The sequence below is a fragment of the Eptatretus burgeri genome, chromosome 1 (genome assembly GCF_056783735.1).
Source record: "Eptatretus burgeri isolate ZD-2024b chromosome 1, Ebu_testis_v1, whole genome shotgun sequence".
Taxonomy (NCBI): Eukaryota; Metazoa; Chordata; class Myxini; order Myxiniformes; family Myxinidae; genus Eptatretus; species Eptatretus burgeri.
In genome coordinates, this window is record NC_140961.1 from 109,186,801 (window position 1) to 109,213,142 (window position 26,342).

At 44.1% G+C, this 26,342-nt stretch overlaps 1 protein-coding gene across 12 annotated transcripts in view; it reads right to left on the bottom strand.

The window, feature by feature from the left end:
• LOC147035158 (choline kinase alpha-like) overlaps window positions 1–26,342 on the bottom strand; it is a 70,532-nt gene that overhangs the window by 14,298 nt on the left and 29,892 nt on the right. For all 12 annotated transcript variants that reach the window (XR_015061516.1, XR_015061518.1, XM_085894491.1 and 9 more), the window contains 4 exons: window positions 14,929–15,033; window positions 14,142–14,200; window positions 12,738–12,822; window positions 372–480 (listed from right to left, as the gene is read on the bottom strand). Coding sequence is in view for 10 of the 12 variants with exons in the window: in XM_085894491.1 (XP_085750617.1) it covers window positions 372–480; window positions 12,738–12,822; window positions 14,142–14,200; window positions 14,929–15,033 (358 nt within the window). In the remaining 2 variants the exon portion in view is untranslated. The remainder of the gene's footprint in view (window positions 1–371; window positions 481–12,737; window positions 12,823–14,141; window positions 14,201–14,928; window positions 15,034–26,342) is intronic.

Below are 26,342 nucleotides of genomic sequence, written 5' to 3' on the forward strand. Positions count from 1 at the left end.
AATCTCCAAAACTACATGTATTGGTACATTATATACTAATCATCATACAATACAAGAAATGCAGGTGTTTTTTTTGACTTCCATGACCTCCTGAACAACTGTATGGAATGAGTTGAAAACTGGTGGTTGTGCTCAGCATGGCCGGGGGTTAACCCACCCGCATTGCTGGGGGAAGGGAACCTGTCAGCATCTCTGGGGGAAATTAACCCATACAAGGGTGTCCACGAACCTGTCCATTGTGTCCTTGTAATTCGCAATAAAGCACACTAGCGTCTCTTGATGGATTTGCGTACAAGCTCCGATATCAGCCCAAGATAAATACGTCAACCAAAAGAAAAAGTTTGCTGTGTTTAGGAGAGGATAATAACTACCTGTTGTTCTCTACTGGGGTAGTTCTGTGTGTTCACTTTGTAGAAAGGCCACGAGTTGTGTGTGTAGTCGTACATCCATTCACAGAAATGGTTACCGATGTCAAATCCCCTGAAAGAACAAGGTTTAAATTTGCAGCATGGTTAAAAACTGATATATATAATTTTTTTTTCACACACACACACACACACACACACACACACACACACACACACACACACACACACACACACACACACACACACACACACACACACACACACACACACACACATACGCCAGTCGGCGACATGGGTGGTCGCTATATAATTGCATACTAGTCATACAGTCTTTGACGGATCGGGCTGAAAATTTTTGACAAAGAGGTTGATTATAGTGCACATAAAAGCGTGGAAGCCAATTTTTTTTTTTTCAGGATTTTTCAAATATTTCAAAGTCCCATTGCTTGGCAACGGTGGCATCCATAGCAATGGTGCTCAAAAGCATACAACTAGATCCTGGTATGAACCGACCAGTCAAGTTTCATCAAAATCGGTTGACTCCTCTTGCCTCCAGAGCTGTCCATTACATACATACATAGATAGACAGATGGAAAAACTGAGAATAACGGTAGTCTTGCGACCACCCAATATGTATATATATATATATATATATATATATATATATATATATATATATATATATATATATATATATATATCAGTTTTCCTTGGAAATCAATATTCTTTTCTTCCATGAAGACCATACGTTCATGAAGAATCCTGACAGAAATAACAAAATTCCTCCTTGTACTTTTCATTCTTGACTGGGCTTCCATCACACATTTTGAATTTTGGATTGAAGAACACATTTCAGCTTTTTACTTTTTCAAATCATCAATTGAAGTATCTGTGAAGGTCTATTGACCTTTTAAACAAGCAAAAATTACAGCAATTTTATCTTTTCTTGGGCAGTGGTACCTCTCATAGGCAGAGTTTTGGCTGTTCATCCCAAATTGCTCTCAAGGTGGGAATACAATGGCTCACCCCCCTACAGAGAACATGTCTCTTGGGGTTGTGTGCAACCTTAGTTTTACACAGCACAACCTGCATACATTGGTAGACTTCACAAGGACTTGTACGCCCCCAAGTTTTTTGCACTTTTCAGCAATGGCCATGCTCAGGTCAGGTCAGGTATGGCAGCATACGCATGAGCAGTGCGTAGCTGCATCCACTTTCTGCCGGTACTCCAGGGGCTTCTGTCTGGCCATCCCCCAGGCAGATGCCTGGCCCATCCTCATCTCTGAGATGCTGATCAACCTGCTGCAACCATGAGGCACATGGTCAACCCATTGGCCACCTGCACTAATGAGGCTCCCTTGCTGAAAGAAACTGGTGAGCAGGATTAGCGTCAGGAAAACGAGCCACATGTCCATACAGCCGCAGCTGACACTCATAGACGATGCAGGAAATAATCTCATTTGAGTCACTCTCAGCAACTACTCATTAAGGCAGAAAATCCGACCAGCGATAGCCAAGGATTCTCCAAAGAGACCTGGGTCCAAAGGAATAAAGTGTCTGTCTCAGATCCCTGGTCAGAGTCCAAGTCCATAGAGCAAGACTGGAAGCACTAAACACCTGAAGACTCAGACATTCATCTTCCTGCACAGGTACTGACAGCACCACACCACATTATCCAGTGAATCCATGATTCCCCAGGCTCGACCCAGACATCTATTGACCTCTAGCTCACAGCCAGCAGAGACATGAATATCACTGCCAAGGTAAGTGTATCTCTCTGTGACCTCACCAACCTCACCACAAACTAGTACAGACAAGACAGCAGCATCCAATATGTCAACGAAAGCCTGGATCTTAGTTTTGACCCTGGAAACGCGTAATCCCAGCTGCTCCGACTCCTCATTCAGCACCTCGAGGGCCCCCAAAAGGATATCGAAAGTCTCACCAAAAAAAAATAAAAAAATAAAAATAAAAAAAAAATGACTGCATCATCTGCAAAATCAAGGTTAGAGATCTTGACATTCCCAAGCGATGCACTGCAGCTTGATCTCTCCAACATCTTGACCAGAATCCAGTCCGTGCAAGTGCTGAAAGTGTGGGGCCAGTACACACCCCTGACGAACTCGAGTAACAAATGGAAATAAGTCGGAGATGGTACCACCACACTTCACAGCACTCTCAGCACCAGAGTGGAGTTCAGACATCAGATTGATCAGTTTTGGTGGCACCCAACGAAGATCAAGAATCCTCCAGGGGGCATCCGTAACCACTGAATCGAACACCTTGCAGATATCAACATAAGCTGCAAGCAGTCCCTGCGAAACTCTCGTCTGCGTTTGGTGAGGACCCGAAGAGCAAGGATACAGTCAATCATTGACCTCTTTGGTGCAAATCCTGACTGCTATGCGCTCTGATGCTCAAACAGATGGTGGCGAACCCCATCAAAATTAATCCGAGCAAAGACCTTGCCCGGCATTGAGAGCAGAGACCCCTTGGTAGTTGTTGCAGTCCTGGCGATCACCCTTCTCTTTCCAGAGAGGGCCAACAAGGCCCCTTTTCCAGCCAGTTGGGATGATGCCCGTGTTCCAGGCAGGGCACAGACCTGCATGCAACAACATGAGTTCAGCGTTTCCACCAGCGTTGAGAAGTTCAGCATGGATGCCACAGATCCCAGGAGCTTTACCCAATTTCAACCGGTTCAGAATAGCCTGTTTCCACAAAATAAGATGGATCACAGTTGAATGGAGGGTCAGCAATCGAGATAGTAACACCGCTGATATCCAACTCAACAGCTGGTGGATCAACTTGGTACAGCCGCTCAAAGTAACCGGCCCAACAGGCCTTCACTCGGACTCCTCTGTCAAGGTCCACCACCTCCGCTCTAACACCGAGGGATGGGCCATGGAGGAACGCAATGTATGAATTCTCCCGTAAGCAGGACGAGAATCACTTGACCACAGGAGATGCTCTACCCCCTCACAGATTCCTCGCAAATAGGCTTCCTTGTCCACCCTCACCTCAGCACACGTACAGTTTCATGCCTCAACTCCCTGAACAGCTCTGCTCTGCCATTTAAGCCTGGCGCTGCGACTATGGTCAATGGTATCCAGTGTCCCTTGAGAAACAAAATTCTTCTTCGCCCTGTGATGATTTCCAAGACATCTACCGGCAACATCAAGGATGGTGGTCTTGAAGGCACTCCACAACTCTTCAGGATTCCACAAAGCATGCAGACCCTCTAAATCCCCACTCTGCCTGTTCGCAAACCTCTCAGCTACCCTCTCATGGTTGAGTTTGAAAGCATCCAGTCTTGGCTGCGATTGTACCATTTTCCTGGATTCAAGCTGCAACTTCAGAGTTGCAACAAGCATGTGGTCGATATTGAGGAACTGAGCACTCCGGTAGACCCTGCAGTTCTGGATCATCCTCCAGGGACCATCAATGAGGACATGGTCAATCTCCTTTGCCACACCGCCAGCGTTGGAATACCAAGTCCAGCAATGAGCACGTGGGCAATGAAACCATGAACCAGCCACTCTCAGTCCATGACTTCTTGCAAAGTCAAGGAACTTTGTGCTATTCTGGTTCACAGTTCCAGACCCATGGGGACCAACACATGTCTCATAACCATTCCTATCAGTTCCAGTCGATGCACTGAAATCCCCCAACACTGGAAGAGTATCTCGCCTCGGGCACTGATCAACCACAGTTTCCAGCGTGGCATAGAATGCGTCCTTCACGGTAAAATCACTCACCTCAGTCGGAGCATATCCAGAGACCAGGGAAACAACGCCCAAGGAGTGACGAATCCTTAGTCTCGTCATATTGTCGTTGACTGGTGTTAACTCAATTATCATTGGAGTCAGCTTATTGGACACAGCAACAGCAACTCCTTGGGCATGGTAACCATCAGTGCGACCAGACCAATAGTAGGTGTAACTACCCGCCATGATCTCACCACTATCCGGTCTCCGAACCTCAGAGAGTGCTGCAATACCGATGTTCAAACGCTTGAGCTCAGATTATAACAGACAGGTGATCATCCTCTTAGGGATAGGACATTCCAAGCACCCACCCGAAGGGACAGCCTCAGGTTAACCCAAGGAGACCGCCGTCTGGTGGACAACGCTTCAGCACCACTCTGCCACACACCATTGCAATCTGACCCAGGAGGTTTACCCCATGTTTTCCTCTCATCACCAAGGAATGGGGGTCCCAAAGGCTTTGCCCCAATCGTGTCATCTGGTGAGCTGCCCTGCGATGGGCAGCAGCACAGTAGGTACTGCCACAGAGTGGGTTTTCAGTTTTCTTTGCATTTGTGGGTTTTGTGGAATTAAGTATTTTACGGTGGCCGGAGTGCAAATCCTGCCACCAAGTTCCTAAAAAAAGTCACCCAACTGCAGGACGACATCCACAGACAGTTGGGAACTAGAAATGGATGGCCATTGGCTCACAAGGAGCTCCTCCACTCTTTGATGTCTTTTCTTTTTGATGCCACGTTGTCATTTCTTTTTTTGTTCTTCTTGAAATGTACCATGCCCACAAAGCTGTGCGAAGCCATTTATCGACTGGCCATTTTATTGAGTCATGGGAAGACATAACTGTTCAATTTTACGATACCACACAATATATTTCTATAAAACATGTTGAGGTGATTTAAGACTGGCCAACTTTGACGCGACACCAGATACAGAGATGCCAACTTTTGGAAATCAGAATTAGGGAGGATTTTCAACCGACACCAAATAATGTGCGCGAAGCGCACATCTCGAGCGCGGAGCGCTCGACCCTTGCGGCGGGGTCCAGGGCCCTAAGGCGGGCCCTGGAAGCTCTGGGGTTCTAGATGCTCTCTAGTGCCCTCTGAGCCCTATTTTGGAGCATTTAACATGTTAAGAATTCCCACTTTTTGAACAAAAAAAGGGGAAAATTGTGCACTTTTTAATGTTACATGTATGTTAATATTAGTAAGTTAGGGGACAATCAAAGATTAACAAAAAGCACAAAAGAAGCAATATTTTTCTTCCCTTACTGGCTGGTACTACTGCTGCTTGCTTTTTCCATGGCAGCTTTGCTGAGTGACAGCTGTGTGGCTCTTTTAGCCCTTCTGATTATGTCTTTGCTGTATTCTCTCTGGTAGCAAGGGGTGTTATGAGCTAGTTTTTCAATTAAGAGAGCTTCCAGGGTTTTGACACTCAAATTGGGACGAAATTCAGTATGATTCTTCCGTACAAGACTGAGTGCCCGCTCACATGATGCGTTCGAATGAGGAATGACCAAGATTCCCTTCATCACTTTGCTCAAATTAGGATACTTCTTGGCACCAGTGCAGGGATCTGTGAGCTGTGAAATCCGATGCCACTGCTCATCCACTCTCACTGTCTCAGTAGCAATTGTAGCTATGGAGGCGTCTGCCTGGTAGTGAGCGAATTCACTCTCAAGACTGTCTATGTCACTATCACCGCCACTGAACAGACAGGGGAATTTCTTGATGAAAAACTCCACACAGTCAAACCCCACTTCTTGGTGTAGCTTAACATCCAGCACCTGAGCATGCTTGGCTAATTCATCATCTAGCGGCCAGGTTTTGAAGATGTAATTGCAGGCTTTCACATAATATGAGCGAACTGCACTGAAGAAACCTTGGATGTCTGACTCACTCAGAGTGAAGGTGGATTTCTTGAGACTCCTTTGTTCCCTTATATACAGTTTGGCATCGTTCCCAATCATGAGGTCCTCATCATTCTTCTGATGATTTCTGTCAGAGAAGGGTACATTTACCAGAGCAACCGATGACACCGATGGTTTCAAAAACCACACGAAGATATCTTTCAGAAGACCATTCAATTCTCCGTGCAGGAGATGAATACAGGGTTCGTCTCTTTGGAGCAGAAGATTCCCCTTCTCAAAAAGCTTGTTAGCATATCGAAGGAAGAAACAATAGAGTTTTGTTTGTGGAGACAAGAACATCCTGTTGACACGTTTTTCTCTAGATTCCTGCACAGTGTTTGAGGAAGATGCGCTTTTAGTTGTAGAACTCGTAGTACACTTAGCCGCAGGGCGATCACACTTGCGTTTACTGCCAGCAGAAGAGGTCAGACTCGTAGTACCAGATCCAATTTTACGTTTGAGGAGAGAGCTTGAGGTAGGTGCAGCCAAGGAAGAAGACCTCTGATTCGAAGGTTTTGCTGAGCTTCTATCAAGTGATTTGGCAAAAGCAGAACTTAACTTGGGTCCTTCTTTGCCTGTAGATGGGACTATCACAGTCTTTCTCGACTCTGAAGGAATCTACTTTGTAGATGAACGTGATGAAGGGCCGGTGATGCTACCTGCTCTCAGCATTGGTTTTGGTGCTGTCCCTGCTGTCTTCTTCGCAGCAGATACTGCAGTGGTAGTGGTGAATGCTGCTCCACGAGTGCTTGATCCTGCAGTGCCAGTACTGGCAGTAGATACAGTGCCGTCCTTCTTGCTCGTTGTTAGAGTCTTGGCTACAGTTGGTTCCATTTTTCTTCGTACTTCTTCTTTGAAGAAGAGGCGAAGTGGCTCCCACTGTTCAATCAGCCTGTCTAGGCACTGACCAAGGGACAGCCACCTTGTTGCGACATGCTTCAGAATCTTGTGTCGGGGCATCACAGAGTTCTTGCAGTGCTTTCACTCCTTTGACGCGTTTACTACTTTTGTCCAAGTAGTAGTAAATATCGATGAGAAAGTCATCTAATTCAATGGGTAAGGCCTGAGCCGCCTTCTTGGCCGTATTGTGCATCATATGGCAAGGGCATCCCATGATGTTGCACTCTGGATTTTGTTTGTGGATATAAGCAGCGACTCCTTTGTGCTTGCCCACCATGACAGAGGCATTATCAGCACAAAAGGAAACACAATTTCCCCACGGAATTTTCCTGTCACTGAACTCATGATCAAGCAGTTTGAAAATGTTTTCTCCAGTGGAATCTTGTTTGCACGCAGGCAAACTTAGCAAACCTTGCTTCACAATCCCAGCACTGTTGTCATAGTACGAAATCAGGACAGGATATAGCTGGGCCTCACCACTGTCATTGCTACCGTCTGTAGCTAGGCTAAATGGAGCTAGTCTAGCAATATCGGCAATAGATGAAGCAGTAACATTTGACAACTCACCAATTACACTGGTCAACAACAAATTTGTTGTCTGCATTTTTTAAGCTGATTTAGGACGAATCTGATGCGCTGAATCCAAAACTCACATTAGTTTTGTTCAATCAGGTCAAGTTTTTGAGATATGGCCACATGTCGTTTTTTACATTTTTGTTCACATGTACGCATGTGTGGAGCATTTTAGAAGAAGTTGGTGGGGGTAAAATGTCATGTCAAATAATTGTTTTAATTGGAAATAATTATTTTAATGACAAGAAGTATTCAGGTACGATAGTTCTAGGTGATTATGTCGAAAAGGGATCAGTTTGAAGTCATAAAACCTCAAAATCTTCCAAAAATTGGTGAGGCAAAGCATAAAGTTCGTGGATCAAAACTAAAGTTAATGGGGCAGATTTTGTAATAATGTGATACAAAAAGTTGTATTTCTTGAAATAACGAACTCTGAAGAATGTACAATACCTACATGCGCCAATTTATGACATGCGCTTCTGCTCAAGCTTGGAGTGCCACAGTACGAACCCAAAGATTGGAGACTGTTCATTGACAGCAGCAAGCGATCACTGAAATGTGTTCTGCTACACAACGGCAACCAGTTTGCCTCTGTACCCATCGCTCACTCGACTACACTGAAGGAGAAGTATGAAGCGGTGAAGTACGTGCTGGAGAAAATTGGTTATGATCAGCATAAGTGGTTTATTTGTGTTGACCTGAAGATGGTGAACTTTTTGTTGGGACAACAGTCTGCCTTCACCAAGTACCCATGTTTTCTGTGCATGTGGGATAGTAGGGACCGTGCTCAGCATTACACGAAGAAGGACTGGCCTGTGCGGGAGGAATTGGTGCCATGCAAAGAAAGGAACGTCATCAACGACCCTCTGGTGGACAGAGACAGAATACTCTTCCCACCGCTGCACATCAAGCTCGGCTTAATCAAGCAGTTCACCAAGGCTCTGGACAAAGATGGTGACTGCTTCACTTACTTGTGCCAGGCTTTTCCAGGATTGACCATGGAGAAGTTGAAAGTTGGCATCTTTGATGGTTCTCAGATCCGTCAGCTCATCAGAGATCCAGAGTTCAAAAACTCAATGAATGAAGTGGAACTGGAAGCGTGGAAGACATTTGTTTTGGTAGTGAAGAACTTTCTTGGCAACAATAAGGCCAGAAACTACGCAGAACTTGTCAACAACATGCTGACTGCTTTCAGAAACCTGGGCTGCAACATGAGCATCAAGATGCACTACCTATTTTCACATATGAACCGGTTTCCTGAGAACCTGGGTTCAATGAGTGACGAGCAGGGGGAGAGATTCCATCAGGACATGAAGGAGATGGAGACCAGGTATCAGGGTCGCTGGGACGCAGTCATGATGGCTGACTACTGTTGGAATCTGAAGAGAGACCTCCCTGCCGCTGAACATTCCAGGAGTTCGAAGAAACGGAAGTTCAAGCCCTGAAGTTTGAACAGTGGTGACGCAACATGCAATTTACTTGTACTTACCTTTATCAATGCCCACCATTCAGATGACAGTAATCGATGTTTCTATCATGTAATCAATAAATGTTGTTGGCAAAACATTTTTTTCTTAAAAACATGTTTAGGATGATATGTGTTGACAAAAATCAGCTGATAATGCCACAAAAATGTAATTGATTTTGTCACAAGATCTGATTTTTTCAAATCAACTTAGCACAAAAACCTGACCTGATGGAGAGAAACGGATGCCATTTCCTGATTCAGCAGTGCCAGAATACCCTAATTCACTTGTAGAAATCTGGACAACATTCAGAAAGTAAAAAATTGTTGACCAGTGTTCTTTTTTCTTCTTTGTTCTTGTTCTTTTTTTTTTTTCTTTTTTTTTTTTTTTTTTTTTTTTTTTGCTTTTTGTTCTTGTTTTTTTTTTTTTTTTTTTTTTTTTTGTTCTTGCACATCTTGCACATCTTGCAAGTTTTTGTTCTTGCACATCCATACTTTGAAGCAACTTTTGAATCTGGAAACATCTTTTGAAATTGAGGTCCAGCATGATCTGAGACTGATATGGGCAAGTTATGTTCCACAATAAATCCACTAAAGAGAAGTTCCGCTCGGGTAACATCCTCTTCCTCGCTTGTCCCTTGTTTGGTGAAATAATTCAGAAGTGTACCGGTACTCGTGCTCGAAGATCTCTCCTTTGCAATGTCTGTGTGCCGTTTGCTTCCAACGTACTTCCGAATATCATCGCGACCTCCGTGCTCAACTGAAATATCAACGCTGCATACTGTACAATACGCATGATGAATTCCTCTTTCAGACTTTCGAATACACGGGTATTGGAGACTGTATTCGGTCTTGTACTTCTGAGACCATTTCTTGGTCTTCGTAAGCTTCTTTTCTGCCATTTCGTAATCAACATCGAGGGCTTGAAGCATCGGTAACTTCGAAGTCGATGTTCCACAGCTGCAGCGCGACTCGTAGAACTGTAGCGGCTGTTAAATTAAACACCGCACGGTGGTCGCGACCGCCGGGCTGGTACGGGGCCCAGCTGCATGCAGTGAGCGTATCGCATGCATATACACTGTGCATACATACCGCATGCACTGTATTGCACACAAACCGCATGCACTAAATCTCAGTGCATGATCGCATAAGCGAGATCCAGACCCAATGTTTCGCTGCTCCTCATTTGAATTTGCAATTTTTTACGTACAATTTGGTAGCAGCGAACGTTATGGAGTTACCACATGCTATACGTAGCAGACGATGCTTTTCATTCAATTCTCATACTAGTACATTCTGATTAGTGAACAGTGCAAAAATATCAAAATTTCGGGAGGATAAGGATAGTGATCGTAAGGGCGGGAGTTTGGGTGAATTTTCGGAAGCCTCCCGATGAAATCGGGAGGGTTGGCATTGCTGCAGATAATGTGTTGCTTACATGTTCGGTGAAAGTTGAACAAGCTTTTCTATCAAAAATCGGAAATGCAGTTTCTATCATGTTACTAAAATTATCTTATGCTATTCCTATAAATGGAGTCATGTACACCACTGAAGGGCTGCCAGGATAGCCCAGAGGTACGCACATTCACCTCAAAGCTATCTAGCCTGGGTTTGAATCCCAACGCAGCTATAAACTGCCATCCTGTTGTTTTGCATGCACAGCAAGGCATCGATGTGTGTGCCACCCCTCGGATCGAAGTTACACTGGGCGTCATGAACCAAGGTGTCATAAACCAAGGTGTCATTAACTAAGTGTAGTTGAGCAAAATTCAAATCCCTGCCCTGACTGTCTGTTGGGGAGACAATCGCACAGCATAACCTGTGCCAAGAAACTGCTTTGGCAGCACCAATGCTCTGTAAAGGTACGTTATCGTAGAATATGGTACATGTCTCATCATACACCACTGATGTTTAATTGCGTACAATGCCACCACGACTTCCAACAACTCATGATCCAGATCCTGAACACTGAAGACTTTGGCCAAATTTGAATATACAGCCTCTGGGATTGCAGTGCAGCATCCTTACCACTCGATCACTCCCACAAAAAAGTTCATGCAAGCAGAGTTAAACAATTGGTTCACTCTGTCTGTCTATACAAGTCAATCGATGATCGAAGAACTACTCAATTTCAAATCATGAATAATGTAGAACATTAATCGGAACACAAACCTGCAGTTTAGCAGTGCTTTGCCTCTGAATTTGGCAGATTGTACGGAATTTCGTCCCGAACGTGCATGCGCACAGAGGAGCAAACATTGTTTTAGTATGTCTTGCTGTCAAAATTGAAAATCATTCCAAACAAGAAACTTACTGTGTATAGCGACATAATGGAGGTCACAAACAACAGGCAGGAAGAACGAATGTAACATGTTAAATAAGATGTTGGAGACGGTGCATCAAGGGTGGGAAACTTTCAAAAACGTTTTTTTTTTCCCCTACAGCTTTTAAAGCTTTTATTTTATTTCAATTTAATTATATACTTGAACATTGGACAACACAAATCGCCTTCTTGGAACTTTCAAAAGCCTCCAGTTTTACAGTACTGTACCTGGACAAAAGATTACGCCATTTTATGTCATCTCAACCAATCAAATTTGCCGCTCGCGCTCTCAGCATTTAGAAATATCGATATTCATTCAAAATTGCGGCTCGTAGGAAATATAGATCATGCTCAGAAATGCAAAATAAGAGTTTAAAAAACGGTTTCCATGTCCTTTTTCTCTAGATTGCAGAGGGTAAGGTGTTCTATACCCTCTGGTTGCCCTTTTGCTTTGCTCTCCTGTCCTCTCTCCCCCCCCCCCCACCAACATTATTGATGTTGAGATGATTATTTGATTCCTTCGTTCGTATGCAGCAGCATCCAGCATGGCTGTGCAGCTGATAAAATGCCCTCTGGTAGTTAAGGCAGGAATTAATAACTTGTTCAGGATGTGGGCGATAGCTCACCTACTCTTAAATAGGACACCATGGGATATTTACGTCCACCAGTGGATGATGGCAGATGGGACGTCCATTTAACGTCCTTTTGAGGGACAGCAGACACATCGATGAATCACCTTGCCTGTAAAACAAATGCTAAACAACATAAACCGGGATGACAGTTTATAGTTGGGTCAGGATTCGAACCCAAGCTCGGCAGCTTAGAGGCGAGTGTGCGTACCTCTAGACCAGGGGTCTCCAACCTTTTTGGGTGGAGGGCCACAAAACCAAAGTGGTGAGGGGCGGAGGGCCGCACCCCAAAAAAGGACGCTAAATTCCGGGAAAAAAAATTATATATATATATATATATATATATATATATATATATATATATATATATATATATATATATATATATATATATATATATATATATATATTTAATATGCGGAAATTTAAACAAAAATTAGTGCTGAATATATTTTTCTTGCCAACAAATATGATAAATGAATAATCGTGCTAAAAACACGTGTCTAATATGAATCAAAATCATAATTAAAATTACAGAATGCTTTGATTATTGACCCTGACAAATTGGCAGTATCGCGGGCCGCATTGTAATGTAAACTTAATATGGCACCGCGGGCCGCATAAATCCATCTAAGGGGCCGCATGTGGCCCGCAGGTTGGAGACCCCTGCTCTAGACCATCCTGTCAGCCCAATTATTTGACTGATCTCCATAAAACAGCATCATTCATGCATTCAATGTAGTAACATTAGCCAACAAAAACTGCAGCACTCAGTCATAGAGAGTTGGATTGCTAACACTCAAAACACAAACCTGTAGTTGTAGCTGCTGTATTCAAAGTCAATGATCATTATTCTATCATGTAAAGGCTTGTCGCTATCAAGCAGCAATATATTACCTGCAACAGATGAGGGGGCGGGTAAGGCGGGGGGACATTTTCAGTTATTCCCTTTGGTTCATAAAAGGATGTAAAGTGAAAAATTGGATAATATTTAAATTATATTGTTGTGAATCTGGAAGCCATGAGCACACAACAGCCAGGTCCTATAGATCAGTTATATCGGTAAGTAAGTGTTTCTCGTTGGGGTCCCGTCCCTAGTCTAATGGGAATTAATTGTACATGCGCTGCGGAATTATTTTATAGATAGGGTTTGCGGCGGACTGCATCCCACGCTTCGGAGGTGTCTCGTCTGGTGCACGACAGCGAGCCGTTGACCATTTCATCAAGGGAGATCACCTCATCTCGCCTCCTCTGGGTTCGGCTGCCCTGGTCCGTGCTTTTGGCGACTGGATCTCCGAGAATGTGTGGACGACCAGCCGCGCGCTCGCGGCCAGGTAGCCGACCGTCCTGACTCCCAGCCGAACTATCCTCCTTGGCTGGAGAGCCGAATAAAGACCCGGCGGGTCCATTCCTTTTTTGGGTGTGCGTGTGTGTGCGGGCCTGTCTTGTATAAGTAGAACTGTTAAGTGCTTTATGTTGTACATTATTCACATTTCTTATTCAGATAACTCTGCTCTTTGTGTCCCCTCCCCCTATTGTTAATAAATTCCCCTTTTGTTGAATGACCCACCTCGTCCTTGTCCTTTCTGCCATTGGTTTGCCGCGCTGTGAATGGGAATTAGGAAGGCTGTTGCCGTAGTTGTACATTTGGACCGACGGGCCTCGGTAACCATCTGCTCGGGTTATGCACGGTTCGGGCACGGTAATGGCTCATTCCGCTCGAGGCCTGCCGAGGATGTGAATGCCCCGGTAGTTTTGCCGCGTGGATACTTAGGTATATTGAAGTTGGCAATTAACCCTACTCCACATGGTCAAATTATTGGCGATTCATGGTCCTGTAAGGGACCCGTACTTTCGGATTTACCTGAAAAGGTACGACCTAGATTCCGGATGTTCGGTGGAGCCGACTCTACTGCTCCATCTAGCGGTCATGCTCGCCACCGAGACCCGGCCCCAAAACAATATTACTTTTTAAGTTATGAAGAAAAAAAAATTCCTTCCCTTCAAAAGGTACTGAGCACACGATGCTCACTAACCAATTAAGTTTATGCCTTTATGTTGTGCCAACATTGACGACTCTCAATTGTTTGCACAATCTTCAAAGGGTGGCAATGTAATAATGGCCTTCTCTTTCCACTAGGTTAAACAATTCACCACACGTATGACCGTGAAACAAATTAGATCTCACCAAAACTGATGCGTTCAAGGCTCGTTACCTTCTTGAAGGTCATTATGACAGAACACCACTGGAGAAGGAGTCTGACGGAGCAAAGCCCTGTGGGAACAATAAAAAGGTGAACCCGTGCTGTCTTGATTCTCAAATTGACTGAAACTGCAGAACTTTTAATCACAAAGGTACGAATGCTTCAAATGCATTCATTCCCAGCATTACCAATATGTGATCAGACACTTGAAGGACGACCATAATCGTTTTCAATTTTCAATGAGACAGGTACACATGTTTTTATACAGTTGGAGTTGTTAATGTTGAAATAAATTTACGGATCAGAGTCGAGGAACACAACCCAAATTGTGCTTTACGTCAGGTTATTCATAAATGTATCTGCGAAGTCCCAGAGGAGTGCAGCCTTTTCCTGTTACAAGTTCTTGTTTCCCACTGAAGTTGTTGTTGTGACTTTTTAACCTGAGTGGAAACTTAACAGCAAGCGTTACTACCTGGTGTTGACAAAAAACGTATGCAACTCCATGTGAACATTGCACAAGGTTCCTTTTGGTTTGTGCTCCTTGGTTTATTTGCAACACACAGTGGAAATGTTAACCCTCTCTCCCATCCTGAATGATGCCACACACACATCCTTCCTCCCTCCCCCATGCACATAAATATGGAGTCTATATCTATGATATTTCTACACCATAATGTTGTCAACACATAAAGGAAAAAACAGTCACAGCAGTGCTGAACAATAAAATGTTTGTTGCATTCGCACAAACGAAAGCAAACAATGTTTTTAAAACACTCCGTGTGACACCTTAATTACTTACTGCAAGGCTTGTAGTTCCTGAGGAAGGTTGATGCCTCGGATCTTCTGAAGCATTTGTTCCTGAATTTCCTGTGCAAACTTCAGCTCCATAACCTTGTGCAGATAGCTGCAAAGGCACACGCTTTGGTCAGTACTTGGTGGAAGCACCATTTACAACAATAACAGCTCTGAATTTTTTTGGGTCGGTCTCTATGAGCTTTGCACAGTGAGATGGTAACTTTACCCATTCTTCACGTGAAAATTGCTTTAGTTCTGCCAAGTTTGATGGTGATCGTCGATGGACTGCAATCTTCAGGTCTCACCATAAATGTTCATTTGGGTTCAAGTCAGGACTTTGACTGGGCCACTCAAGAACATTTATTTTCTTATTATTCAGCCACTCCAATGTAGCTTTATCTTTGTGCTTCAGATCATTGTCCTGCTGAAATGTGAATCTCCTACCCAGTTTCAGATTCATGGCCAATTCAAGCAGGTTTTCATCAAGGATTCCCCTGTACTTTGCACCGTCCATTGTCCCTTCCATTGTCACAGGCTTGCCAGTCCCTGCTGATGAAAAGCAGCCCCATAACATGGTGTAGCCACCAATCTGCTCTCCAGTAGGGATGGAGTTAACTGGGTGGTGTGCAGTGTTAGGCTTGTGGCAGACTTTAAATTTACACAAAAAAGTTCAATTTTTGTCTCGTCTGACCACAAAACGTTTCTCCACATACTTAGAGAATCATTAAGATGCTTTTTCACAAACTCCATGAGCTTTTAGATGCGTCTTCTTCAGAAATAGCTTTTTTCTTGCCACCTGTCCAAAGAGGCCAACTTTGTGAAGGGAACGGAATATTGTTGATTAATGAACCCTGATCCTCCATCTCGGACATAGAGCCTTGCCAATCTTTCAGTCATTGTTGGATTTACAGTGACATCCCGAACCAGTTTCCTGCTTGACCGGCTGCTGAGTTTATATGGTTGACCTGATGTGGGTAGAGTCTGGGTGGTTGGTACGTCTTCCACGACTTAATAATGGATTTCATCGTACTCAAAAGGATAATGAGTGAATTTGAAATGTTCTTATAACCCTCTCTTGAACGGTGCCTCTCCACCACTTTATGTCTGACTTCTTTGGAAAGCTCCTTGGTCTTCCTGTTTGCCTATTGGTTGACCAAATGAGTTGCACCTTAAAACTCCTAGATAAGTGGTGGAGCGGAATTTTTATTGCACTTATGAAACCTATTACACTTATTTTGTAACCTTTCAAGCAAATAATTTGCTCCTGAAGTGATTTAGGGTTATTTGGAAACGGGTTTGAATACTTGTGAAACTGAGAATCATCTGATTTTCTCAGTGAATCTAATTTATTCATATTTTATCTGCATTTTTTTTTTTTTTGAAGCTCTAACATTGCAGTAGTTTGTGAAGACTCGATATATTAAGTTTGATTTGAAAGAATCATGTAATCAGCTCAGGTGGCATCAAAATGTGAAAACTTTGGAGGGGGGGGGGTCAATACTTTTGCAGGCCCCTGTAAGGCCCAGAGGAGAGGCCTTTTTCCTCAATGGTCTCCTTCGTCCTTTCCTCCTTTTACCGTTCAAAGTTGTTATTACCTCTTCCACCAAAGGTGTGCGGAGGTTGTGTTTTCACCCCAGTCTGTCAGTCTGTGAACAGGATATCTCAAAATGTTGTGGACGGAGTTGGACGAAACTTGGTGGATGTAAAGGTAGGTTGGGTGCGTGACAAGGAAAAATTGATTCGATTTTGGTCAACATCCCAATATGGATGTGATAATTTTAAAATGATTCTTCACCATTGAGAAAATAATAAAAATGACCGTTTTTACAGCAATTTTTCCCTGCTGTGCAGGGGTTTGGCTTTTTCTTGAGGCAATGTTTTTTATGGCCGGATGCCCTTCCTGACGCCAACCCTGGTCGCCTCTTACGACACACAGGGATATGGTACACCTATTCTAACCGGGACATACACCGGGACCAGTACACTGGTACTCATTTCGCCGACCTCGGAAGGATGACAGGCTGAGTCAACCCCCTGGTGTTAATTCAGCAGCCAACGGGGCTTGAACTCAGGATCCTGGGATCCCAAGCCGCCACCCTAACCACCAAGCCAACACCAGGCTATTCTTCACCATTGAGAGATGGGGCCAAAATCAATGTCAGCTACATGGGGTCCTCACTTTACGTCCAAGGTAAGTTCCAGAAAAGTTGGACTTGTAACGAAATGATAGATAGTGAGAAATTTCCCCCCATAAAAATTAATGTAATTAAGGGGGGATGCATTACAATGCTTCGTTTACGTCTGATACAAAACCACTCAACAAGCCTGGCAATCAAGAAATACATATGAAACACACAAAACATGGAAAAAAAAATACAGGAGATGAAACAAATTTTAAAACCCAAACACCTATTTATCTTAATTACCATATCTTTTAACTATTTTATCATTCCTTCGCCCTCGAAATTATCCCTCCCACAAAACCACGTGGTTTCCCCCCACGGACACAGGCTCCAGCGTTTGTGCCAGCACTACGCACCATGCCACAAAACCTGACACATGCTGCGACACCCTGCGGTGTCCACACAGGAGCTCACGAAGAGCCCCCGCGGTCATAATGCCAACTTCAGGCCGTGTTTCCAAAAGGCAGGTCGTGCACGGCATGCGTCATACCATGCCATCTGCATGCCCCTAGTCAGCGTTCTTTAACATAGTTAAAACAGTCGCCGGCGGAAAACAAGACGGCGAGCAATATTGGCTGATCGTTCACCATTCTTATTTTGTTTCCCAATGTCCAATGTGACATTTAGAGTTACACTACTGTGTTGCCGCTTACGTGCAGGTTCACCCTTTTCGTTACTATTTTGTTTACCACTCATTGTTCAATGATTACTGTGGTATATTACACAAAGATTAAAAATACAGAAGTGTACAGTACGTGGTGGCGTTAAGTCCAACAATGCACATCATGAGATGACGCAGTGCATTGTGGGGTAGAATGCTGGGTAGCTGGTACACAAAGCATTGTGGGGTGGGATGCCTGATAACTGGTCTTCCGTCCAATGGAGGTTTGTGTGAGGAATTGTTGGATGTAAAATGAAAATGTTCCTAAGCAACTTATGGACTTGTATGTGAAACAACTGATTCACTCTTGGTCTCTTGGGAGACTTATTACGGGAAACCCCTGTGTAGCATGATATTTAACAAGTGAAATCCTTCAATACAGAGCATGGTTAATATTAAAGAGAATGATGGCATAAGAAGAACTTGGCTTTCAGCGTTCGGCGCGAAATGCCATGGTGGACGGAAATGACGTCTTTCGTTCGTTCGCACCTGAGAGGGGAGCGTTTCTTCGTTTTTTTTCAGTCAAACAATAAATTCAATGGTTTTCACATATATAACACATTAGTTTCACAAATTTCCATTGAAATACTTGGGTATTTCCATCAATTGTCGCCATTTCCGTCTCGGTTACGCACTGCCATCTACCGGACGGCCATCATTGGCTCACTTGAGGCACGTGGGGGGGGGGGGGGGTGGGACACCAGGGACATTTCAAACTCGGTGCAATTGTATACAGCGCACGCACTGTAAAAAGTTTTGGATGGATTATGACAAAACTAGGTGGATGAGTTGGGTAGGTGATGAGAACTAGCACATTTGATTTTCGTTCAGGTCTGGATCCGGATCCGGCCTTTCAGTGGGATACTGAATGTAAACTGTTCAGCCTGGCGGAGATATGTGCTCTATGTTGTGCCGTTCTAGTTTCTCGTTGTTGTGATTGTTGCGACTCCTTTTATTCTGAGTCCGGAAACTTAACAGCAAGTGTCACTACCATCTTAGCTTCTAGAGTTCTAATTATTATTATTCTGCAAACTATATCCATCCATCCATTGGGACCATACTCTGTGCAGAGCATTGGTGTTAACTAAGCAGTCTCCTTGGCTATTGGGCACAATTCTGGATGGGTCACCACTCCGACACAGGATACCAGCAAGCTGGCACTCATTTTGCCGACCTCAGAAGGATGACAGGCAGAGTCAACCCCACCTGATATTAATTCAACAGCCGAGTGGGATTTGAACTCAGGATCCTAGGATCCCAAGCCCACCACCCTAACCATTAAGCCAATACCAGGCATACAAACTATATAACCTCAATCAATCATAATTAAATCTTAGAAAAAAGAATAGACTGGTCTATAACAATACGCATAATGCCAGATTCTTCATTTACCCTGAGCTCAGGGCCGATCGTTGCATTGTTCCAATCATAAAATAAACGTTCCACATGAGCGAATTACTCCTCTGTTGCTGCCATCATGGGAAAATTGCTGATTACTATTCAGTCCTTAAAGGGAAAGCTGCACCTTTGCCATTATCAAACTGAAGAAGAATGGGTATCTTTTGCATTCAATCAGCTGAAATACAGCTGTATTCTGTAATAAATAAATTGGTTAAGTTGTATTTGCTGCTCCTGCTATTGTGGGTGCAAGATATTATTTGATATTTTCCTTCGGTCTCCTTCGTGGTTTTCATTTATGACCCCTTTCCTCGTTGAACAATGTGCATAACCTCTGCTTTTAATTTCCACTACAATTATGTACTGCCTTCAGAGTTATTTTGTGCAAACGTCCAAGCAGTCTTACACAAGGATTATACAAGGAAATTTGGCAAAGGAGGAGGCCATTTGACCCATCCTACATCAACACCATATTAATTTAATCCATCAGTTTATCGATTTCATTACACTGGGGAAGGGTGGGGGCAATGAGTGGCGAGGAGGCTTGGGGAGGGTTGAGGGTAAAGATCGTGAATATGGAAGCGTGATGACCTGAGGAGGAGGTGAAAAAGCCATATTTCAATTTACTAGAAACAACCGCTCACTGCGGGAGTGGCCATGTGGGCAGCAAGGGGGCTAGCGGTGGCTTTGGGTCATGTGGATGGCAATGGGTTAATATGCTTATTCTTCTTTAATGGCCACAATTATTCCCATGTTCTTGTGAGGTTAAGCCTTGTGTTATCTTCATGGTTAAGGTGGCTGGCTTAAGATCTTAGGGTATTGAGTTTGAGCCCCAGTCGTTCCGCTTGAAAAAAATCCTGCATCGGAGTGGCGACCCGTCCAGGAGTGTATACTCCTAAGCCAAATTAAATGAAACTGTCTCAAGTCATGAAAGCAATGGTTATTATTATTTTCTTGTCGGTTAGAGCAGGAATTTGAAATTCTTTCATTGCTCGCCTACTCTTCGTGAAGGATACTGTGGGATCTTTAACATCCACCAACTTATGCCGACAGATGGTACTCTAATTTAACGTCCATCCAAGGAACGGCACGCATTGATGACTCACCCTGCCAGTGAAGCACCAAAGTGACAGTTTATAGCTGGGTTGAGATTCAAACGCAGGCTAAAGAGCTTCGAGCTGAGTATGCATTACGAATGGGGTTATGTGTTCAATAAAGGTCACAATTGGGTCGCAGGGTGTCCAGGGCAATATCACATCACACTGGAATCTACGGCTGTGAGAAATGACATCATATGACTGTTTTTACAGCCATTTTTCCCTGCTGTGCAGGGGTTTGGCTTTTTCTTGAGGCAATGTTTTATGGCCGGATGCCCTTCCTGACGCCAACCCTGGTCGCCTCTTACGACACACCTATTCTAACCGGGGCATACACCGGGACCAGTACACTGGCACTCATTTCGCCGACCTCGGAAGGATGACAGGCTGAGTCAACCCCCTGGTGTTAATTCAGCAGCCAACGGGGCTTGAACTCAGGACCCTTGGATCCCAAGCCGCCACCCTAACCACTAAGCCAACACCAGGCTTAGAAATGACATCATATATATATATATATATATATATATATATATATATATATATATGTATATGTATATGTATATGTATATGTATATGTATATGTATATGTATATGTATATATATATATATATATACATATATATATACATATATATATATATATACATACATATATATATATATATACATACATACATATATATACATACATATATATACATACATATATATACATACACGAGGACCCAAGATATTCGTTATAAACAATCCATGTGCAGTCAACAAAATCTTATGGTGAGAAAAATAGGACAGGCAATGGGATAGATTACACTGAACAACAAATTTCAAAAAATTTTTTTTACTGGAGATGTGTAAAGTGATTAAGACTAATTTGGGTATGCTGATTTCAAAAATCATAACCGTTTTGCTGTATCACGTCAGGATTTTCAGGAACAGAAATATTCCCATTGCCTAGAAGTCAGGATTTCAATGAAATTTACATATGTCTTTAACATGTCTATTTCGTACAATTGTTGTTAACTTGTGTTATATTTCTTTCTTTCAGATAAAGATGAGTAGGCGTTCCTGTACCAATCATCTTGACAACTTCTGTTATGTCTGTGGTCGGTATACCAAAAAAGATCAACAGCGAAGTATATCTACAGCAGTGAAAATGAAGGCCGCCTACTTTCACTACTTCGGGTGTAAGGTGGGGGACCAAGAACAGAGCTGGGCACCACACATCTGCTGCACAAGCTGTCACACAACCTTGACTCAGTGGTTGGTGGGCAAGCGCGCGAGCATGCCATTTGCGGTGCCCATGATATGGCGTGAGCCGCAGAATCATCATGATGATTGTTATTTCTGCTGCACAAGCATCGCCGGCTTCAACAAGAAGAATAAAGGTCACATCAAGTACGCTGACTGCGTCTCTGCTCGTAAACCTGTGCCTTATGATGACGAGAACCCCGTTCCAACACCTCCAGCTGATCAGAACATAGCTGTAAGCAGTGGTGAAGAGGATGGTGATGATGAACCTTTTGAACCCGACACTCAAGAATCACACCTTCTGAACCAGGGAGACTTAAATGATCTTGTAAGAGATCTCTCGCTGTCAAAGGCGAAGGCAGAGCTGCTTGGATCAAGGCTGCAGCAGTGGAATGTACTTGAACCTAACACCAAGATATCCTTGTTCAGAGCACGTCACAGAGACATGGCTGAGTTCTTTGAGATGGAAGACACGATGACATTCTGCAGTGACATCAACGGTCTGTTGAAAGAACTTGGGTGTGATCACGATCCTGCAGACTGGCGCCTCTTCATCGACTCGGGGAAGAACAGCTTGAAGGCTGTTTTGCTCCACAATGGCAACGAGAAACCATCAGTCCCACTGGCTCACGCGTTCGGCATGACAGAGACCTATGAGACTATGCGGCAGCTGCTTGATTCCATCAAGTACAATGACTTCAACTGGCACATCTGCGGAGACTTGAAAGTGGTGGCGCTGTTGTTAGGGCTGCAGTCAGGCTACACGAAATACATGTGCTTCCTTTGTCTCTGGGATAGCAGAGACGACAAGAATCACTGGACGAAGAAAGATTGGGAAGAGCGAAAAGAGCATGTACCTGGTCGACACAACGTGAAGCATGTCGCCCTTGTCGACCCAGCCAAGGTTTTCCTTCCACCACTCCACATAAAGCTCGGCTTGATGAAAAGTTTTGTACGGGCAATGGATCTGAATGGGCGTGGGTTTTTATACCTCAAGGAAAAGTTTGGCAACACCTTGTCGGAGGCCAAGATCAAGGCTGGTGTCTTTGTTGGACCGCAAATCTGACAGATTATGAAGGATGAAACTTTTCCGACAACTCTAAACCCCAAAGAGCTGGCAGCGTGGAGGAGCTTCAAAGCTGTGACGGACAACTTCTTGGGGAACGAGCGCGCGGACAACTATGAAGAAATAGTGCAGCAGCTGCTGGAGTCCTTCAGGAAACTTGGCTCCAGGATGTCCCTGAAAATCCATTTCCTACACCAGCACCTGAAGTTCTTCCCTGACAACTTGGGAGCAGTCTCGGACGAGCACGGCGAGCGATTCCACCAAGAGATTTCACTCATGGAGACGCGTTACCAAGGGCGGCACAACCCGAACATGATGGGCGATTTCTGCTGGTTCCTGCATCGTGAAACTGACACAGAGCAGCACAAACGCAAAGCCAAATGCCTAAAGCATTTTTAATTACATTCTAGTGGAGTTTTTCTGTAATTTCTATAATTTTGAAGCATTCATGATGAAATAAATGAATAAATGAATTTTTGTAAATTTCATTGAAATCCTGACTTCTAGGCAATGGGAATATTTCTGTTACTGAAAATCCTGACGTGATACAGCAAAACGGTTATGATTTTTGAAATCAGCGTACCCAAATTAGTCTAAATCACTTTACACATCTCCAGTAAAAATTTTTTGTTGTTCAGTGTTATTCATGCGGAAAGACTCATTTGAGTAACTCACCTAGACGCCGAGCGAGTTGAGACGGCTTAGATTCATTCGTCTGTGGGGAATGTGATTAGCATGGAATGCTTCAAGGACGTCAGGGTGTGTTCCATTACCAATCAGCTTGTAGAGTGCTCACCAAGTGGCTGCAGCACTCAAGCAAGCACTCCATTGAAATGGTTAATAAGGAAATGTTTAAAAATGTTTGAAATGTTAAAAAGGTAATCATATGTTGGAAAGAATTGTTTGCGGTTATAATAATAATTTTTACTTGCAGTTGGTACTGTGCCCCATAAAATGCCAAGCTGAGCTATTTATACACCTTAACACGGAGTTCGTCCAAGGCGGAAATCCCCCTTGAGGAGGGTGGCAGGTTAAGTCACTACAACCTCCGTCGTGTGATCCTTTGTCCCCCGAACAAGTTTGGTTGAGCTAGGATAAGTAATGACTGAATGTGTTATGGTCAGATAAACACCGAATTGCTCTTTTCGCATGATTGATGGAAGAATAAGGTTGAACAGAATGGATAAGTTGGTTGCACAGGTGAGAGAGAGAAAGGAGAGAGAGGGGAGAGAGAGAGGGGAGAGAGGAGAGAGAGGGGAGAGAGGAAAGAGAGAGAGGAAAGAGAGAGAGGAAAGAGAGAGGAAAGAGAGAGGAAAGAGAGAGGAAAGAGAGAGGAGAGAGAGAGGAGAGAGAGGAAAGAGAGAGGAAAGAGAGAGGAAAGAGAGAGGAGAGAGAGGAGAGAGAGGAGAGAGATGAGAGAGAGGAGAGAGATGAGAGATGAGAGAGAGGAGAGAGAGGAGAGAGAGGAGAGAGAGGAGAGAGAGATAAAAAGGAACAAATGGATGTGAGCAGTGAACCTGGATATTGGGAGTTTCAGTATTCCTAGGTTATTAGAAGAACGCATGCACCCTTGAGAAACCTGAGGAGTGTGAGTACGTGGAGGGGCACAGGAATATAAAGCATGGAAAGAGCAGAGGGTGCAAGAGCAGAAAGGAGGGCAGCAGAAGATAGCCCACCAACATGTCCGCAAAGCAGGAATAAAAGGCTCACCGATTCAGCTTTGTTGTGGAAGATTCTAATGACTTTTGTTGAGGGCCTTGGTCTCCACAGCATCAAGATGTTATTGGTGTGAGGCAGGGGTACCAGCCCATTGGGAAGAACAGGGCTATTGAGTTGCAGATGAAGGCCTTGTATGTTATAAGGGTGTTCGGATTTGCCATTAAAAGACATGGCATGACAGAGGACGCCCCATCAGCGGCTGGCTTTGGAGGCCAAATATGACATGCGATATGCCAAAGAGATCATGACTGATGGTGAGGCCCAAACCTTTGAAGAAATGAACTTCAAGTGGTTTGTCAAGAAAGTAGATAGAAGGGTTTTTCAAACAATTGGAACAAACACTCCAAGCGGTAGACTAGCTCCTGATTTTATAAAGGTTTGCAGAGAAGGAAAGTGGGGGTTGTCTGCCTATCTGAAGGGTGAAGGATGCTATGGCAGAATGTGATGATTTCAGCAAAACAAGGAAGATTTTAGAAAGAGAGAACCAGAAAGATCGTTGATAAATATAATGAACAGGACTGACCCCAAGAGCGTGTTGTGGCACCCCAAACTTGAAAGGTGAGGCAGATGAGAGGATCCTGTTGAGAGTCACGCATTGACAACAATAGTGTTGGAAGTCAGCAGGTAGCCTTGGAAGCTGGAGGCTGACTGTTTTCGAGCAAAATGGGATACCAAACAATCTGAAATGCTCAACATGTGTCAAGTAGAAGACATGCGTCTTCTAGACATGTAGAAGACATGTGGCTCATATATGTATGTTGAAAATTTAAGTCGAATTTTTTAAGGTCGAGACAGTAGAAGACAGAAAGACCACCGACCAGCCTGCAGTGAAAGAGTGAGAGGCCAAAAGACTCAGCTTCATTGCAGGAGATACCAATGATCCAAAATGCCTTGGTTTCCACAGTGTGAAGCAGAGAAAGGTGGGAGGCAGGAGCACCAGCCCAGAGGGGAGAGCAGTACTCCATCAGGCTGCGGACGAAAGCTTTGTATGTGGTCAGGAGCTCAGGTGGGCCAAGGAAGGACTTTGCACAATGGAGGATTCCAAGTCGGCGACTGGCTTTGGTGGCGCGGTTGGAAACGTGGCTTTCCCAGGAAAAGTTCATGGCAGATAGTGAGACCCAGAAGCTTGAAAGAAAGGACTTCTTCCAGCAGATTGTTGAGAAAGTGGATAGGGGGGTTTTCAAAACGGTCCTTTGGGAGAGACATAGTGAGAGTGTGAGATTTGTCCGGATTGAAAGACATGTTCCACGTATTGGACGAGTTTGTGATTTTATCCAGATCTGCAGTGAGCGAAGAAGCTACTGCTTGCCAGTCTGAGGGATGACACATGGTACGGCAGAGGGTGGAGTCATCAGCAAAGAGATAGAGTATTTTCCAGAGAGTCGGAGAGATCATTGATGAAAAGTAGAAAAAGAAGAGGGCCCAGAACGCTGCCTTGAGGCACTCCACCCTGGACAGGAAGAGGGGATAAAAGAACTCCATTAGAGCCACAGGTTGACTGTGACAGGAGAGGAAGTCTGTGAGCCATGAGGGGAGATGGCCTTGGATACCATAGGAAGAGAGTTTGGTGAGCAGGGCAGGGTGCCAGACCGTGTCGATATGTCTAGGGATATGGCTCTGATTTCATGTCCGGCAATGAGGACCTCCATCCATTGTTGCGAGAGCAGAAGCAGCATATCCAGAGTAGAGTGACCTGGTCTGAAACCAAACTGATGCTTGGATATCAAGCCATTGGAGAAGAGGAAGGATTTAATGTCTGAAGCGATGTTGGATTCCATAACCTTGCTGATTGAGAGAAGGCTGATTGGTCTGTAGTTGCAGGGATCTGTTTTTGCACCTTTTTTATGCAGGGTAGTAATGTTTGCTGATTTCCAAGCAGATGGCAGATGACCTTGAGCAAATGAGAGGGTGAGTAGAACAGAGAGAGGGTGAGCAAGAGTAGAGGAGCAGGTTTTTAGGACATGTGGGCTGATGCCATTTGGACCGGTTGCAGAATCTGAGTCGAGGTTTGACAGCAAGCTCTCCACCATGTCAGGAGAGAAGGAT